The 19,796-nt window shown below is 31.0% G+C and overlaps 1 protein-coding gene across 1 annotated transcript in view; it reads left to right on the top strand.

Annotated features, from left to right (window-relative positions):
* The window catches only part of LOC136271445 (uncharacterized), a 29,435-nt gene extending 26,591 nt beyond the window's left edge, over positions 1-2,844 (top strand). Inside the window, exon 10 of the mRNA XM_066071494.1 lies at positions 2,468-2,844. Within this exon, the coding sequence (XP_065927566.1) occupies positions 2,468-2,577 (110 nt within the window). The 3' untranslated portion in view covers positions 2,578-2,844. The remainder of the gene's footprint in view (positions 1-2,467) is intronic.
* Positions 2,845-19,796: the final 16,952 nt, after the last annotated feature.

Genomic DNA, 19,796 nt, shown 5'->3' on the forward strand with positions numbered 1-19,796 from the left:
AGGAATTAAATAATCAAGTTTTTTACGGAAGAAGTTAAGTTTATCATATATTATATGTACATGTTTACACGTGATGTCGACTGTCTTTCTCCCGCGGAATTCAGGAACACGTACTTGTGTAAAAAAAAAACCGCTTGCATCTTTCCATTCGTTTAATGTATTTCACCGTTTGACAAAAAACCCACAACTAGCTACTTATACATGCTATCGATTATTCTACATATAAAGGTATAGGAATATATATTTACTTACGTACGTACAATGTTATCTTTGCCATAATTTAGTTTTTTTCTGTTTGTTAGCAATGTTCATGTATCTCATATTCTACTGCAATTGAATAATATCGTGGTACATAGAAATAATGCTTTTTAAAAATGCAGACTTTGCTGGTAAATTCTATTGGCAAAATACTGAAAGAACTCAAGATTCCATGTACAGATTTAACTGACGTCGCAAACGTTTAACTATGACGTCATTGATGATGCACGATGTAAGCATGAAAACAGAGTATAAAATTACTAGAAAAAACATGTTAGAGTTCAGTTTATATGCATTTCTTCCTCAAATATTTAATGAAATGATGATTTTGAAAATAATCACAAATAATTCTTTATCATTATTAATTAAATTCTGCTATTTCAATAAAAAGGAAGCAAATAATTACCCTAAAAGAGTGGTCTGTTTTATTTTCTGTTACTAAAATTTTCAAAATTTGTAAAATACATATTGGCCACACTTGAGTACCTCTACGAAATTTTGCAGGCAGAAGCATTTATGCAATATCTCTCAGTTTTAAAAGTTTCAAAGAGGTACTCAAGTGTGGCCACATTCAAATTTGGGAAAAACTGCAGTAAAATCTATAATTTTCAGCTATTTTTAACGATCATAGTATGTTTGATGATGCGCATGTGCTAAACGGTGGGGCCGAAGTGAAAAAAATTCATATGCATAGAAGCAGAATATTGTGCCCTACATTATAAGTAATTACAATTTGTATTGTTTCAAACTTAGTTCTTTGGCATGGAAATTGATTATTTGAAGAAAGCAAACACATATTTATAGTCTGAATTATTATTTAGTATCTGGAAGTTTAGTTTGCGCTGAAAAAAAGGAGGCAAAAGCAACAGTACTCTAAAACTACTGAGTTATGAAAATTCTTCATTTTCGTCTTGAAAACCTTCCGCTACAAAATATAGTCCCTTACTAAACTCTGTAAATATATATTTTTTTTATTAGCCATTTTAAATAATTTGGTTTATTTGGCAAATATATTAAAAATATAATCAATATATAATGCACAATTTTTAGATAAGTGGTGACGTAAAATAGTTGCCCAAAAAGAGAGGAGTGAACCTCATTTAATTAAAGGTACATGTATATAGATTTAAAAAAATATTCAGAATAAGTTAGATGAACTATTTCAATTGTAGTACTATTTTTTGTATTTTTTTAAATTATCTTTAAGGTAACTCCGTACCTATAAAATGATGGGTTCAAAGTTAAAAAACTTAAGTTTTTTAACTTATTGTACTTGAATTTCATCAAAAAATAAATAAAATATGTATATATATCCATACTATTTAAGATGTAAGGTGATAAAAACCAAAGGCTGAAATTATCATCTGAAAATCACACTTTTTCTTGTTTAAAAATTAAATAAAAGTGGATGGATACTTGTTTATATATTTAAATTTTATTGCTTACTATGCCAGAAAACTAAAATTAATTTAAAAAAAAAAAATTGTTTACATTAGAAAAATTATAGCATTTAGATATATCACTTACAGAAAAATAGAAAAGAGTTACGTATTTCCCTTTGTCATTATTGAATTATGTCGAATAAAAGGATGAAAAACGCTTATAAAATATCTCCAAGTAAACACTGATTTGAGTTTTTGATGTGCACCTATAATAACTCTACTTGCAAGAATTTTAATGAATTCATGGTTTATGTAAAATGTATGACGTCACAGGAGGGTGGATTTACTTTAAAGTTATTTATTTATTTTCAATTAAATAATTACAATAAAAATAAGTAGAAGAATACTTGTTACTTCAATTTTGCAAGATATCTCAATAAACAATTATTTCAATGTGTGATTGATACATGTACATGTTTGGTATTTCAAGATGCAAAATCAGTCGAAGTCATTTTAGAAAGTAACATTATGTTACAGCATGGTCGAAATTTGTGTATATTGTATTTGAAAATGAGGAAAAGATATAATAGGGTTGAGTTATTATTTCAATACATATATAGGTACAATATTTTCTCAACAAATGTAAAGGGATTAATGTAGTATGTGTAACGCCATCAAATACATTTTTTGCGATTTCATACCATAACCATTTGGTACCATTGACTTTATAGCCTTGAAATTGCTCTGTAAAGCAATCGCTTGGCTTAAAAACGTAACGTTTACGGCACATGAATTTGAACTGATGACTTTCACATGTTTATTTACAGGCTATAGAAGGTCGAATGTGGGCGAGAGCTTTTGGTATGGATGGATATCTGAATATACCGATTATTTACAGTGTGGAGTTTCTATTCCCGGGACAAACACTGTGGTCTAGATGTCATGTCTAGATAAATGGCACGTCATTCTCGAAGATATATATCTAAAAATATTTTACAGGGAGGAAGGAAAGAGTGTTCGAGTTTAAACATTTCGCTAGTGGCTTTTGTTAGTGGTTTAATCATATGTGCATTGTACAAATCTATCTTCATGTATTTTACTTCTCCTTGTATAAATCTGGTAAATGTTCCAACCAAGATAGTGCTATACTCGGCAATAAATTAATTCAATCACCGAACGCTTAGTTTTAAATGATAAAGTTACAATCGAATCAATTATGTTTACATGCTGATTTTTTTGTAATCCTCCTCTCAGCACTATGCACCCCATGCGCAAATGACAATTGTAATATTTGCAAGACGTCTGGGGATTTTTCCCCAAATTAAAAAATAGGTATCAATTTTTAGGAAATTAAAAATTGATATACAAAACAGAGTATAACTATTGTATTAAAGCATATTATATTGATAGTTTTGCATAAATCATTATAAATTAATTCGCTTCACGAACCTGACATATCAAAACGTAAACAAAACATGAAAAAATGTTCTGCCTATGTCAATATTGGTCGTTTGGAGTATTTTTAAATATTCAAATTTTAACTTCAGATATCGAAATTATTCCTTACTTAATAATATAGTTTGTTACTCAACTTCACATCTAGAAATTTAAAGTAGATCTGATCGGTAATTGATTGAGCATTCATCCTCCTTAAAGTGATATTTGGTACACTTAAGGCGATGAGGCGGGATATGTATTTGACTTAATCTGCAATACGCACTGTCATTAAATCCCTCTGAACCACCACGAAAGAATTTTATTGTTTACACCACTACGTGGTTTTCCCTTATGTATAGAACTGCTTTTAATAGAATGCATGTTTAAAGGAGTTTGATGGCTTGGCTAATTTTAAAAGAATTCTTTTTCATGAGTCATAGTTTTTATATAACACTAGATTTAATCTGTGCGTGCACAGTTTGATCAAGTAAGGTGAGCATAATTTGGAAAAGGAGATAATACATTGTTACGTCCATGCCTTTTCTACCACCCTTTCTCTACAAAAGATTTTTCTATGGACTTGATAAGCAAAGATATTAGAAAAGAGTCCACCTTCCCTGTATTGGATGGATTTGACCCTCCCCCCTCCGAATATTCTTTTCATATGGTTTAAGATAGCATTTTCACCGTATATTTAAATATATCTTAGGGTGCTCTGTCCTAAAAAATATATGTACATTCGTATTTCTAGTCTTCATGAGTTATTTTTTATTCTTTACACATTGATGGACAGCAAGATCCCCTCGTTATAGTTGGTTTAAACCAAAAAATGTGGATCCGCTTCATTTACTATAGGTGTAGCGGAAGTTCAGGTCTTTTCGATGTTCAAATTTAGTTCGGTTCATATTGCGGGTTTTAAGGACTTTTTTTGCTGATAATTCATTAATTGTGTAAGTTCCGATTGGTATAATAAAGTTTGGTAAATGTTTGGTAAATGTTTATGTCTTAAACACTTGACACCCGATTTACTGGTGTTAAAACACAAAACTCCATAATTTTTATTGATGTAGTATAGAATCATTTTTAAGGGGGGAGGGGGGATTTCATACGGTGTGGACGGTTGTAGCTTTTATAAAGAATTATCTTAGTTGAAAATGGTGTCATTTTGTGATTTCAATGCTTATGACTTGTGAATCGGTTACGGAAATAGTCAAAGTAATTATTAAAAGTTTAACATTTGTCATCATTAAAGGTTTAAACATTTTTTGTAATAGATAAGTTGTGTAAAACGATGTTGTTAGGTTGCTAATTGATGACTAGAAAAATCAAAAGATTGTAAAAAGGCAAACAATACATTGAATTCAAATCACATAGTGTCAAGAAAGGATAATTTTGTGATGTTTTCTCTCTCTTTTTTTCTTTTTCATGATTAAACTTTAATCAGATTGAATAAAACACAAAAATTTAAATCAAGGACCACGCTAAAAGCAGAGTCAAGATAGACTCTGACCAAATGGGAAATCTCACTATCCAAAAGGGGAACATAATAAATTGTTCGCATAATTTCATCTTAATGTACTTAATTATTGACAAATTCGTTAACTTCACCTCAATTTACTTAATTATTGACATATTCGTTAAATTTTATTAATATTAATTTTTTTATTTTGATTTTTTTTTCATAAAAAAAAAATATTCATCAGCAGAGAGATGAGTTTATAACCTGTTTATATAACAACAACAAAGAAAACTCCACCAAAGATGTTTCTTTCAGTTTAAAGTGGCTCACTACACTTAATTATTTTTTTTCAAATCACCAGAAACTTACTTTATTATATAGAAAACAGGTTGGATAAGATGTAAACAAGTCAAATGGGCGAAAAAATTGCAATTTTTGAATTAAAAAAATCATCTTTTCAAAAATTTACTTCAGTGAATATGCAAAAAAGCCCCAGCCGGACTCCAACTCGTAAACTGCAGTTCAGTAGCCCGAAACTTTAACCACTGGGCTAAGACGGTATACAACCTAAACGATTGATACAAACAAATTAACAAAACATTTAAATCACCAACTTATGACGTAGTTTCCTCAAAGGGATGTTAAGTCTAATTGTAGTGAGGTGCAATAATCATTTAATTTTATTTCATTAACAATTTGAAAAGACGTCCAAAATCCGGTCGATTTATTCCTTGTGTGGAAAAAAGTACAGACAAGATTCAACCTTTTCAAAGAAGATAAGTCAAATTTTAATTGACGAACAGATGTTATAGTTGTAAAGGGTTTAATACTTAGTACAGACCCTGAAACGTACTACTACACCACACGCTCGCTGCACGCTCGCTACACGCTCGCTAAACGGTTCACACGAAACGCTGAACGGTTTACACGAAACGCTGCACGCTTTGCCCGAATTGCTAAACGATTTACAGGAAACGCTGAACGGTTTACACGAAACGATTCTCACACGAAACGATTTGCTCGCTTTACACACGCTTTGGACACGCTTTTATCCTAATCGATTCGGGTCCTCTCTGATTTTTACCCTGACTCTGTTAGTAAAAATCAATTTTAAGTAAACACGAAATAATAGAAATACTGATATTAGAAACATATATGTACATAAATATTGAATTGATTAATTAAATTAATTTGGTACTTATATTTAAAGCAAAAAATTATTTATTCACAGAATTAGCCAAAATATTACTTCTATAAATATATTTATTGCTCAAAAGAAATATCCATGATTCTTATTAGTCCCGTAAATAATAAAAATTCTAGAGAAAAAAGTTACCGTAACATAATATTCAATACCAAAAATAAAATCCGTATGCATGATTACAAACTGAAATCGGTTTTTCAGTATTTGGCGGGATTTGTTTTTTCTTCTTACATTAATAACATTAATATTTTTAATGGTTTCAGAGAATACGATGTAAAAATACTAACTGTAAATAAACCTGTAATTATTTACATTGATAATTTGGTTTTTCAGTATTCGGCGGGATTTGTTTTTTCTTCTCACATTAATATTTTTATTGGTTTCATAGAATACGATGTAAAAATACTAACTGTAAATAAACCTGTAATTATTTACATTGATAATTTTGAAAGTTATGTAAAATAAAATTAGTCACATAAGTTAGAAAAATGCTATAAAACAACCGATTAATTTTTTTTATGTCGAATCATTCGCGTAAATAAATGTTCCGTACATAAAATCACAGAGAAAAATCAATGGATTAAACAATAAAGAAAGTTGTCATTACTGTTTTGGATTTCGGAAACAACAAAAAATAAAAAAATATTCGTATACATAACCGGCGCCCCGCATAACGGCGTACAATATTTCTATCATAATCTATTTGAATTAAATACCATGCATATATATTCCCATAATAATTAATTGCATGTGTACATTTTAGGAAAATTTCAGTGTGTTAATTACTTGTTGTTTTCCGTAATCAGTGTTTAAATAATTAAAATAATAACTTGTAGAAATATTTTTAATCTGGATTCAGAAGAATTTACTTCCCGTATTTCATACAAATGAACAGAATATTTTCTTTCTATGTTTACATTTAATTTTGTTTAAATTAATGTTAAATAATCTATCATTGAAATTGTGTGCATCATCAAATACTGATTCCGACTACCTTGAAGTCATTAAATTTCTATTGGCTATTGACAAAAAAAGAGACGCGTGACCATCCAATGAAAACGAATACACAGAGTTTGATTGACAGGTTCAGCCAGGTGCAGGTCTTACCCGATGTCCGAGGTTATGTGTACTGGTTGTACACAGCCGAATAGTCTCAGTAACTAGTCTTCTTTCAATACGCGTACTTTTCTTTTGTTTGTTAAAAATTAATTCAATTTTGTAAAAAGATAAGTATATCATTTCTTATAGATTTTTTTCACGAGAATATCTCAAAGGAGGTTTGCCAATCAGTTTAAAGTAATGTTTAACACGAGCGCTATTTTGAAACAATTAAATTGTCAGAGAGTTCCGAATGAAATCTGATGAACGTTTCACACGGTTCTCGCACGCTTTGCCCGAAACGATTTACACGCTTTGCCCGAAACGCTGCACGCTTTGTCCGAAACGCTAAACGGTTTACACGAAACGCTTCACGATTCACACGAAACGCTAAACGGTTTACACGAAACGCTAAACGGTTTACACGAAACGTTTCTCGCACGAAAGTCGCACGCTTTTTTGGTGTAGTAGTACGTTTCAGGGTCTGTACATATAATCATCTCACTAATATCAGACCATAGGTCCAAAGAAGTGACATCCCATTAATGTTATCAAGTGCATACAAATGTAACTGAATATGACGGAATAAATGTAAAATGAATAAAAAAATATTTTATCACATGAAAAACATACAATTTAAACATGAAAAGAAATGAAATGATGATGCGATAAAACATGTTTTTGCAAAACAGGGGAAAAATGATTTTAAAGTTACATTGCGTACGATATAATTTTATGGATAATTCGACATATCCTCTGATTTGTCCTCAAAAATCATATCATCGATTGATGATTAAGTCATCACCATCATTAACGTCTTCGGTTTCCTCTGTCATATCTTCGACATCGTCCTCTTCTGGCACAACAGACGAATTGTCGTCTGCAGGATTTTCCTAGCGCGGAGCAATCTAAGAGAAATCCTTTTCAAGTCCTTCTTTTTTTTATCAGATTCCGGAGCTTTTCAGGTTGCTAAGCCTGAAGAACAGAAACACGACGGCCTGTTGATGTGACTTTTTATGGTGTCTCTTTCCATCTTTTTACTTGTTCTCCATTTTTGGCACCTTTCGTGTTTTTTTTGCTTTTTCCACATAACCACCTTCTACGGATCACCATTGGGTTTCCCTCATCATGGCTGGTGTGCGTGTTATCCGGGTTCTCTTCCTCCGAGTCACCTACATATATCATTTCACGACGTTTGTTCATCCATTTCATCTTTCTGTGACGCTTCAATGTCCACTTTCTTCGTTTCTTGGTCATTCATTCGTTCTCGTTTATAGGGTCTATCTTTGCTATCATCATCATCATCATCATCATCATCATCTAATGTTGCTGCAGGGATAATCAAAATCAAAACAAAGGTCTTGTTTGTGTAACTGAACTAATTTGAAAAAAAATGGAATTATTAAAATTTACAATTCTTATTTTGGTAACCCCCCCCCCCTCCCCCGCCAATAAAAAAACCCAGAAGAAAACAAAACTAAGCAAAAGAAGAACAACAACAACAAAACAAATAAAAAAAGGCTAAGCCACGTTTTTTATAATTTATATCTTTTTAATTTTTGCATACCCATTGAAACAACCGACGCAAATATGTCGGGCATAAAGTGCATATTTTTTTTAACTTATACTTATATTAATTTTTGCAACTATACAGCAAAAATCGATATCATAATAGTCATTGATAAAACTTTACGTTACAAAATATATACATCTTGCTCTCACCGATAATGGCAGTGGAAAATGTAAATATATACATTGTACAGTACCGATCAGACCCAACCTTACAGAAAGTTAACCCCAACTCAACCCTAGGTTTACTTTCTGGGTTTACTCTGGGTTTACTAGAGTTGACCCAGAGAAAACCCAGAGTAAACCCAAAGTAAACCCAGAGTGGACACAGATATTAAACCCCGATCAGAAGTTTACCCCCTGAAAGCAGACACTACATGTGTATTCGGAATATACAAGGGGCAGGAATCACAGGCAGTAAGATGGTGAGATGAAATACGGGTTTGCTTCACACTTCAGTTCATACAGTTGATCCCGAAAGCAATTCTCGAGTAAACCCAAAGTAAACCCCGAGTAATCCCAAAGTAAACCCCGAGTTGACCCAAAGAAAACCCAGAAAGTAAACCCCGGGTTAATTGGGCTTTACTCTGGTGTTAGGTTGGGTCAGATCGGTACTGTATCTACAACACCAGTTATATTAATTAATTGCTGAAAATTATAGAAATATAAGTCCTAAGAAATCATTCTTTGGATATTATGAAGTGATCAAATACGGTTGGATGTGTTCAAATCTGTAATGAAGCCCTTCGGTCTTTATTTGATTTGATCAGCCCTGACCGTATTTGGTCACATCATACAATTCAAAGAATGATTCCTTATTTCTTAAATATGTACTCTTAATTATTACTATTGTTACTATCCTATCATTCTCACCACGGTTTTATTCTAAACCGTATAAGCTGCAATTTTCAAATACAATTCTACATAGTTAAAATTAGTTCTCCACATAGGAACACATTAGCTGCAATTTGTAAATATAATTCTACATGTACATAGTAAAAATTAGTTTCCGCATAGGAACTAAATACATCTGGTGAAGTTTTGCAAACAATGGAAATTAGAGTTTTCCATTACTTAATTTGAAATTTTACAACAAAGTTTGAAAAACATTAAAAAGAATACACCTATATGTAGAAGGGGGGGAAACCCTTCAATTTTGTACAAAAGTTGTTTCAAATGCTAAGAAAATATAAAACAAAATCATAATCTAGGAGGGGCGGGGTTAAGATAAATGCAAGTTAAGAGAATGTTATTTTTATCATCTTTTATTTAATTTACATTTATTATGCATGTTTAAATTTGCATTCCCAATCACTTGCGCAATACATAGTTGGTGTTTACAGATAGATATATAGTAGTAAATCTTTATAAAAAGAAGTCCAGAATTGAGGTCATAGGTTAACCATTGATACATAAAAAATATTATCTTAATTTTTGTCACAAAAACTTGAAATAGGCCCTAATCTCCAAAGAGATTTTACATTTTATTACGTCACAATGAGAAAAAAACATGGAATGGTGAAACATTAAGGGTGAACATTAACTCGCTTGATGATTTATTTTAACTCATTGGGAAATCGGATACAGTTTGCAACTCAAAATTTACTCATTTATCATATGTACATGTATAAGGAAAAAGCAAAAAGTTTGTTTTGATACTAATAGTTTTTATAATCTAATAAAACGTTTAATTGAGACAAAATGCTTAAAAGTGAACGATAAATTTAAAGTCTGGCTCTCATGGAACAAAGAATTCATAATGTGACCCCACGGCGGAACATGGTACATTGTACGTTCTATTCTGACCCCTACCCTGCGGTTCGTGCACTATGAAATAACACCTGGCCCTTACCCTCGGGTTCGTGCACTATTAAATAACACCTGACCCCTACCTCATGTTCGTGCACTATGAAATAACACCTGAACTCTACCCTCCGGTTCGTGCACTGTGAAATAAAAAAACTGTGAACATCACTTTGGCGTAATACATGCAAACACAACACTATTTTATAAACAGCTAGTATTCGGGCTCTTGTTTACAATTACCCCAGGCATTCATTCCACCTCTTTCAATTCTATATTGCTGTCTCTGATGTTAAATACATAGATTTGCCTACGTACTTTTTAATGTTGAAAAATTTATTCGATTTGGTATATCTTCGGGCAACATTTGTCTGCCAACTTTTTTCACACAATTTTTTTTCAAATACTGGAATGTTTAATTTAAATATAAATTTAGTTGGATACAGTGTGAAGATCAATTAATTATGGTTTTATAATTGATGTACTCTGTGTGGTAATCTCATGCGCAAATCTAGGGAAGGGGGGTTCCGGAAAATTAAAACTTCTTAATTATACATAGTAAAATTACCCTTCATATGCCTCAGACCCCCACCCCCTTCCTCCCGGTAAATTTGAATATCCCTTGAACCCCAACCCTGGATCTGCGCATCGATTTCCACTATACTGTTTGTATTATATTTATTAAAATCAGCTGTCGTCATTTATAATGAATAACAATTACATCTGTCTTTCATGGTGTTTGTGTGATTTTTTGAATAGAGGAAATCAGGTTAGCTAATAGAATATTACCCAGTTTTTGCAACAACAAAAGTTAGCAATGAATTGTTAATTACACTTCAACACATGAGTTGTATTTGATTGGCTATTCAATTAATTAGACATTAAAATCATCGCTAAAAATATCGCGGCGTGATATTATCATGCAAAAAAAAATCCTGATATTTATTATCAGTTTTGTTTTATCAAAACTCCGCTGCCAAGGTTATAACAAAACTCCATTAAATATCTTTGGTAGAAAAATCGATACGTAAAATTTACCGTTATTTATTTTCGATCTTTTTTCAATTACTTTGCATGTATATTCCTCATTTTGATTTTTTTATACATAAAAATTCAAAAACTTTTTTTTAAAATAAAGTATCTGTATCTTAATTGTTAAGTTAATCAATTTCTTTTGAAATTTGGACATCTTTTTTTGACAGATACTAATGATAAAGATTGCAATTGGCAAGTGATAAAAAGATGTAAAGTAATATTGTTTAGTTCACCTTAACGAAGGCTCAAGTGAGCTTTTCAGATCACCCGTTGTCGGTTGTTCGTTCGTATGTCTTTCCGTCTGTCATTTTGTCCCTTTGTAAACTTTTTGACATTTTTGACTTTTTTCTCAAAATCCACTGAACCAATTTTAACTGAACTTGGTACAAAGCATTCTTATGGGAAGAAGATTTTAAAATGTCAAAATACATTGCATATTCCTTTTTCAAAGGAAGATAATTGCGAAACAGAGATTTTATGTTGAATGTCTTTATAAATATTCTTCTCAAGAACCACTGCACCTGAAATGCCAATGTTTACACAAAAGCATGTACATTTATATATAGTGAAGATTCTAGATTGTAACAATCGTGAGCCCGGCGACCGGTTCAAAGTTTACCATAAAATTGCACAGGAAAAATGTTTGAAAATCTTCTTCTTAAGAACCACTGCACCTGAAATGCCAATATTTACACAAAATCTTAAATACATAGTGAATATTCTAAATTGTTAAAATCGTGACCTCAGGACCAAATCTAGGCCCCAAGAACTGTTACAGTTTGTGAGATTATTATGCAAGGATCAACCAGTAGTGAACATTCTAAATTGTAAAAGCCGTGACCCCGGACCAACATTGGGGTCCCTGAAGGGGTTCAAAGATTAACATAGAAGTATATTGGAAATATGTTTAAAAAGCTTTTTTCCAAAACTCCATTGCTACCATTTGTAAGATTACTACGCAAGCGTTCTCAAATAGTGTAGATTCTAAATTGTTTAAACCAACCTCCGGATGAATACTAGAACCCAGAAAGGGGTTGACAGCTTAAAAAAGAAATAGCATACGCTATGAAATATAATTTACAAGGAACTGTTGTTCACGTGAGCTATATGGCCCATGAACCTCTTATTTCTAATTCAAAGTCAATGTAAATGATTTTAGCTGGGATATAAGCATTGATATTGAGTACCTCGACATCTCTGGCTTTCCCAACAGAGCTTCGGAGAACACCTCGAATGTATTAACATAACATCAATAACACTTAAACAATTTTAAAGGAAATGGGCCCGCTTCCAATCAGTTTTATAGAGTAGGTTGTTTTTAAATTATGATCTGGTACAGATTCTTTCAAAATATACTAGGAGTAATAAACCTTATTTCCGCTCATATTTATTTTTAGAAAAATAAGTGCTATTGAATTCTTCAGGCAAATTACTAGTGATATCGTCATTTTGTTTGCCCCAGACTGCTAACCGACCTAAAAAAAAAGTATGTTGAATTCATGTGCAAATCAAGTCTCTCTCTCTCTCTCTCTCTCTCTCTCTCTCTCTCTCTCTCTCTTAAATATGTCCGCTGACAATGAGAGCGAAAAGGAAAACAAATAAAACAGGAGTGTATATTTTTTGTAATCAAATGTTCTCGCTGTTATTTGTTAGTGTTTATAAATAACGAAAGTGCTTATAACAAAGCTGATAAATTTTGTCTAATTTATGTGTAAAAGCATGCAACTACTTCCAAAGTTCCAAAGCACATTTCATATGCTTAAACAGAGTTTATGTTACTGAAAAATGACCAAAACAAACCGCCAAATATTTTTTGGCATTTACAATTTGTGTATTTCAGTTACCTGTAAATGTTGAAATATAAATGATGTTACCATCATAGACAAATGCACAATTTGTACACTACAAAAATGATTATAAAAACACTACTTTGGACATATTCCTCAAATTCTTATATATGTTTAGTGATATCATTTTCTAACTTGTTTTTCATATAGTGTTAAAACAATAAATCCTACTTTATGGTTGTAAAAGGTAGTCGTTTCAAAATAACATTAAATGCACAAAATTGTGCTTTTTAGTCAAAGTATATCAAACGTAAATTAATACAATGGACTCACTTAAAAATCAAGACAAATAACACTGAGGGAAGCATATTTTTGTGTTAAACTTTAAACATGTACAACTTTTACTTTTTCTTTCAAGTCATTTCTTAAAATCTATCCTTTAAAGTCAAAAAACATAACGGCAACGCTACCTTACCGAACAACGGAAAACGGAAAAAGTAAATATTTTATCTGCAATTTTTTTATTTTGTTTAATCTTGTAAAGGGTACTGAAACAATATTCAAAAAAAGTTATAAGCTCATGGTGTTTTTCTAGAATGCATAAAAGCACGCCCAAGAAAATTAATAAAGTCGATCATGTGAAACCCGACATTGACTGTTTTTTGTTTTCTATAGCACAGATATTACGTCTTCTATCTTTCTTTTAAAATAATTATTATTTTAATATCATAATTTCGTTCTTTCATTTAATTAGTGAAAATTGAAAGTAAAAAAATTGGAATTTCTCTATATACACTAAAAATTATAGTTTATGCTATAATCATGCCCAGAATTTGCAAAAAGATATTACAGGTAATTTGTTCAACAACTCGTTTCATTAAAACTATTTACCAACGACAAAAGTTAATTAAAATGGCAGACTTTTCCAAGACAAGATGGCTTACCATCAAGTAATACACAGTTTGAACTAGCGTTGGACAAGGAGGAAAAATGCACCGAGAGTTGCCAAACGCACCAACCCATGTCCCAAGAAACCAAACCAATTGCAAATTCAGTCTAAGTGATATAAAAACAACAAGAAATCGGGGGGTGGGGGTGGGTTACGTCAAAAGGAATTAACTCACAACAGTAACGATACCGGCTCGTCGGTAAGTAAGTAATTAGTCAAAATATTGATATAGAAGTGGATAAATAAAGACATTGATTTAACTAAAATTCAATGAATGCTAGCAGTTTTGAATGCATAGACACAAAATCTTATTTAAGACTTATTCGAAAATTGTTTGTTTGGATAATAACAAATTTGTTAGGGATAATATAAAAACAAATTGTTTCCAGATACAAAGGCTCATTGACAAAATTTGAAACAGAAATCAGGAATATTCCTTTTTGTTATCCTTTGACTCACGTTATCAATAAAGCAAGTTTACCTCAGTGTAAGACTGTTGGCACATCAATAGTTGTATTCATAACTTTGTATTTTCGATGGAAATGTAGATGTATTCTTATAATCATTTTTTTTTTTATCTGAAATTAGTATATATTAACTATTTGGAAATATTTAAGCATCATTGTCAATATTTGGGATTCCAAAATGGAAAATCAAAAAATGTTTGTAAAGGTATGTTGTGCTTAAAGTTATACCCTTTGGCCATTTTTCAGTGGCTTTTATTTTTTACCAATCCTATGAGAAAAGTAGTTAAGTATTGGAGGAAGTGATGTTTTAAAATGACAATTTAGCTGACTCAGGTTTGTTTGATTAAGTGGTTCACACATAATCCAAATTATCAAAATGAACTTAACAGAATCTGTCTTTTTTATTATTTACCTGGACGTCACAAAAAACGAAAAGTATAAACAGTAAAAATTGACCTCTGGAAAGAGCCGATTCAAATTGTGAAAATGCTCAATGGTTGAAAAAATGAGTCAAAAATTAGTTGCTTATTTGTGTTCTACTCCAACACAATTTGATAAGGTTGTGGTTAATGTGTATTTTGAACATTAAACAATAGAAAAGAGAGTAGAATATTTGTAAAAAGAAAAATGATCAAAAGAAAAAAAAAGTCATCTGACATTCAGGGATTTTCCTACTGTAAACGAAGAGACATGCATTAAGAGTAAGAAAACTTTGAGGAACTTACTTATGATTTTGAACAAATGTAAACAAATTTGACGTCAAGTGATTTAGTGCCGATTTAAATTGTATTGCGAAAAGCACAAAAAAACTCAGGGTGATATAAATATTCAAAATTTCTATTAATTGTTAGTGTGTCATCTTGACGTCATGTTTTCAACGTTACTGAGCACCAAATTGACAAAACATGTTCTTTTTTTTTTAAATAAGGTAACAAAAATACCTTTTCATCAAGTGGATTGAAACTTCGTATGTCGATTAAATAAGTATTATTGCATAAATTAATCTGTTAGTTATGACTTTAATGAAAAATATATGATAGACAGCAACATTTTTTTTTTAATGAACATGGTAGTTTAAGTACATAAAAATATCTAATGATTGTTACATGTCACGAGACAAAAGTACAAACATAGTCAATTATAAACACATCCCGACTGGCTAAAACTTCAAAACACTATTGTACAAACACGCCAATGCTACATGTATTATCATATTAAATCAAGAGAAGGTGTATGCTAGCTCGTACAGGGTTTTTTTTTCAAAGATATTACAGGTATGGACAATTAAAAAGGAATGAGTTATCTTACTTTTTAAATCTAAAAAAAAGAAGATATATTTATTTTTCGTTAAATTCATGAAATTAAATACAATCTTGTCATCTTTTAAAGGTCCATTTTGGCGTAAAGTCCAAATTGCACCACATTGTATCGTTGAACAAAGTATTGGTTTTGCAGATAATTCTTATTTTCTTTTTATAAATCGGTTTGACATCTCAAAGTGATGCTCTGCAGTAAAACAAGTCTTTTACACAAATAATTAATCATGCTTTCTTTCCAATATAACGGTCAGACGACTAAAATGCTTGACACCGTTGGTATCAGTTAAAGTCTGATAATTGACAATTTCATAATTTATTTTTTTAAAATACGGCATCCAGCTGTCCCTTAAAAGTTTGATACTAGAATTGCACATGATTCATTGAAAAAATACTTAATATTGTATATGTTACGTATGTTAACGTGAGAAAATGAAACCAATGACTGTGGAAAATCAAAGTTTATACTTGCTTAACATGAACCAATTCAATCATTATTTGTTTTGCAGGTAATTCTAATTTTCTTTTTTTAAATCGGTTTGACATCTCAAAGTGATGCTCTGCAGTAAAACGAGTCTTTTACACAAATAATTAATCATGCTTTCCAATATTTATAACGGTCGGACGACTAAAATGCTTGACACCGTTGGTATCAGTTAAAGTCTGATAATTGACAATTTTATAATTAATTTTTTTTAAATACGGTATCCAGCTGTCCCTTAAAAGTTTGATACTAGGATATCGATTGCACATGATTCATTGAAAAAATACTTAATATTGTATATGTTTACGTGTGTTAACGTGAGAAAGTGAAACCAATGACTGTGGAAAATCAAAGTTTATACTCGCTTAAAATGAACTAATTTAATCAATACTGTTGCTTTAATTATAAAACAATGGAAATTGTCAACATTGAAGTTTTCAAATAAAATTCATAGTAAAAAAAGAAATAACAATTCATGAAATATTTCTGTCCGGGAAAGATATGAAACATTGAAAAACAAGTAAAATATTACAATTAGCATCCCTTTGATATATATTTTGAATAATGTACACATATCATATTTAGCGTGTACAATATTTGGCGGTAAACGGTTTTGGAAGATGTCAGCATGGATCTGAATTAGCGCGTTTATGAATGTGCTTATATCCGTACAAACATAGTTGACATTTGTCGATTAACTTGATTTGGCGGGAGTTTCCTACACCCAAAATCGCTATAAAGAAAACACAGAGAATTGAATTACGTGTACAGTATGCCAGTATTAACGGACAGGAAAACTGTTGAAAAAAAATGAGTTTATAAAATTCAATGGATATTTTAAAGTATCAAAATTTATTTTCGAGGGTGTTGAAATCTCGGTTTATAGAAAATCGGATGGATATTTTTTCTTTAATTTTTATTAACTGATTCATTTTGTACTTTTTTGTACCTAATATCAGTTCTTTTTCCTTTTTAACCAAAATATCAATTGACAAGAAACTTCCATTGCACAACTTTGCACCAGGAGAGCACGTGTAAGATAGAGAAAATAACTTAAATGTTATTAAATATAAATAATTCGCGACAAACTCTTCAACTATCACTATTGACTTAGATTCAAGTTGTTCTTAGTAGGTAGATGTATTATAATATTGATAAGGGTGAAACGTGCAAAGATCATTGTTACCTCTTGGTGGAATCTGAAGATAGGCAAAATGAAATATTGTTATTAATTTTTTGATTATAGATAAGATATCAGGGGTCCGTTTTTCAAAAAGGCGTAGATTTGGGCTTAAGTTAGTCCGACTAACAAAGTTGCGCAAATATTTAGTCAGGTCTAAACTGCGTTTCTGAAAGAGGCGTAAGTTAGGGTTTAAATGTTCCAGAACTTAGACATCTCCGCTGAGTATTAAGCATGCGAATATGCTATTTTGTTTTGCTTTAAGGCTATGATTATATGTGGTGGATTAATTTTTCAATTTATAGTACATGTACTCGAGAGTACACATATTACTATTATACTTTACCACCGAATATGCATAGTTGATCAAGTTATTCATAATAGTGTATATTTATGAAAGTAGAACAAATGCCTTTACACTTCTTAACATAATGAAATTTTAGAGAAGTACAGTTGACATGAAAGAGGCTGGTGTAAGAGGTTTCAGAAACCAAATATATGACAAATAAATGCATGTATTGTAGACACAATCGTACATATTAATTGAACGAAACAATGCATAGAAATTAACTACAATATACGTGTAAAATTCAAATGGCTTGATTCTTTTTTATCATATAACTAAATTATTCATAGAAAATAATATGTCCATTAGTTAAACAGCAACCAACTGAAATCGAAAATATATACTGTGTAATATCATGTACATGAACCTTGTCTACAGAAGGAAGAAAAGTTCCATCCTTTGTTCCAATATTGAAAGAATGTAGACAATGACATGGAGACGATTCATGATTATCTGCGATTTAAATGATAATAGTTGTAAAAGATATTGCCAACAATTAAAAACACAGGAATTGTTCAATATTTGAGACCAGGCTCTCCCCTACTCCCTTTTCTGTTTCTTGTTTAATCAACTGATTGATTTGTTTTGGGGGGTTTTTTTCGGGGGGAGGGGGGGGGGTGAAAGTAATATATACCGTATACAGGGAATTATTCACCCCCGTTTAATATTCAACTATTTCACTCTCATTGTCATTGGCAAATTTAAAACTTGTCGATTTTCAATGTCTCAGCGCTGTAAATAGATCTAAAATTGATATACACTCTGCATTCTAAAACATATTTTAAAGTAATATTTTACCGAACAAAAATTGATTGTATCTAAATGCGAGTTCATAAACATTTCAAATAACATGTAGCTTTCATACGGTTTTGTAAAGATACTAGGAGTAAAATAAAAATGAAAATGAGAATGCATACGTGTTGTAAAATTGTAGGTTATAGATATGGAACATACAACCACACACAAGGACAAATTACATCTGTAAACATTTTGAGTTGCTCCTATTTAAAGGAGTATTCTCAATATTCTGAAATAAGTTTCGTTACATAGGTTCAAATTTGATTAGAAACATTAAGTTCTATTCTATGCTTACTGAGTAATGATTTAAAAATCAATAAGCTATTCTCGCTTATATACATCTATCTTGTTCTGGAATATATGTTTAATTTAGAATTATAGCATCTTTTTAAATATTGTGCTTATATCATTTATCGGGGTATACCGATTTTTAATTCTTTGTATTTTAGATAAATTTCATTAACGAGTAGTAATGTATATTACATACGTTATTATTTTTCAAATTGTTTAAATCTTAATTTATTTAGAAATAAACACAGTTATCGAACAAAAGGTATTTTTTAAGTAATACGTACATGTACAAATATTTTAATAAATGTGGATGTTTTCCCTAATAACCATAAAACAACCCAAAATTAAAATTCTGTGTTTATTTTGCCTTAGAAACAAAACACTCGCCATTTTGTGCACAGACTAAGGACTTACGCCTACCCATTGGCAGGCGTATAATTAAACCCAAATTTAGTCCCTACTAAGCTTCCGCCTTTTTGTAAAACGCAACTTAGTCTGGTTTGAGGTTTATTCCCCAATTTAGTCCGGACTAAGCTTACGCCTGGACATATGCGTTTTTGAGAAACGGGCCCCAGGGGTTAACTGTAATGTTTCTTCTAAAGAACAATATAATAGCAACTATGTTTTCTTACACACAATTGAACCAGTACATGTATTAAGAGTGAGACCCTCCTCAGAGAAAAGTGTATGTCTTTTGAGTCCTTTCCTCCGGGGGAGATGTGATTATTTATATACTTTTTTGCACCTGTAATTAAATAGAAAAACATATTTCAATAATTTAAATCATAATTAAAAATTGGTGTAAAATGTATTCATATAACACGGTTTTTTTTTAAACTGTAATATTTTCAGGTTATAAGTATAAAGAAAATATAACCTTTTTTTATTCACGAAGGTTTAAATTTTTATTTTTATTATTTACATGTGTTTGTT

The sequence above is a fragment of the Magallana gigas genome, chromosome 9 (assembly GCF_963853765.1).
Source record: "Magallana gigas chromosome 9, xbMagGiga1.1, whole genome shotgun sequence".
NCBI classification, from domain to species: domain Eukaryota; kingdom Metazoa; phylum Mollusca; class Bivalvia; order Ostreida; family Ostreidae; genus Magallana; species Magallana gigas.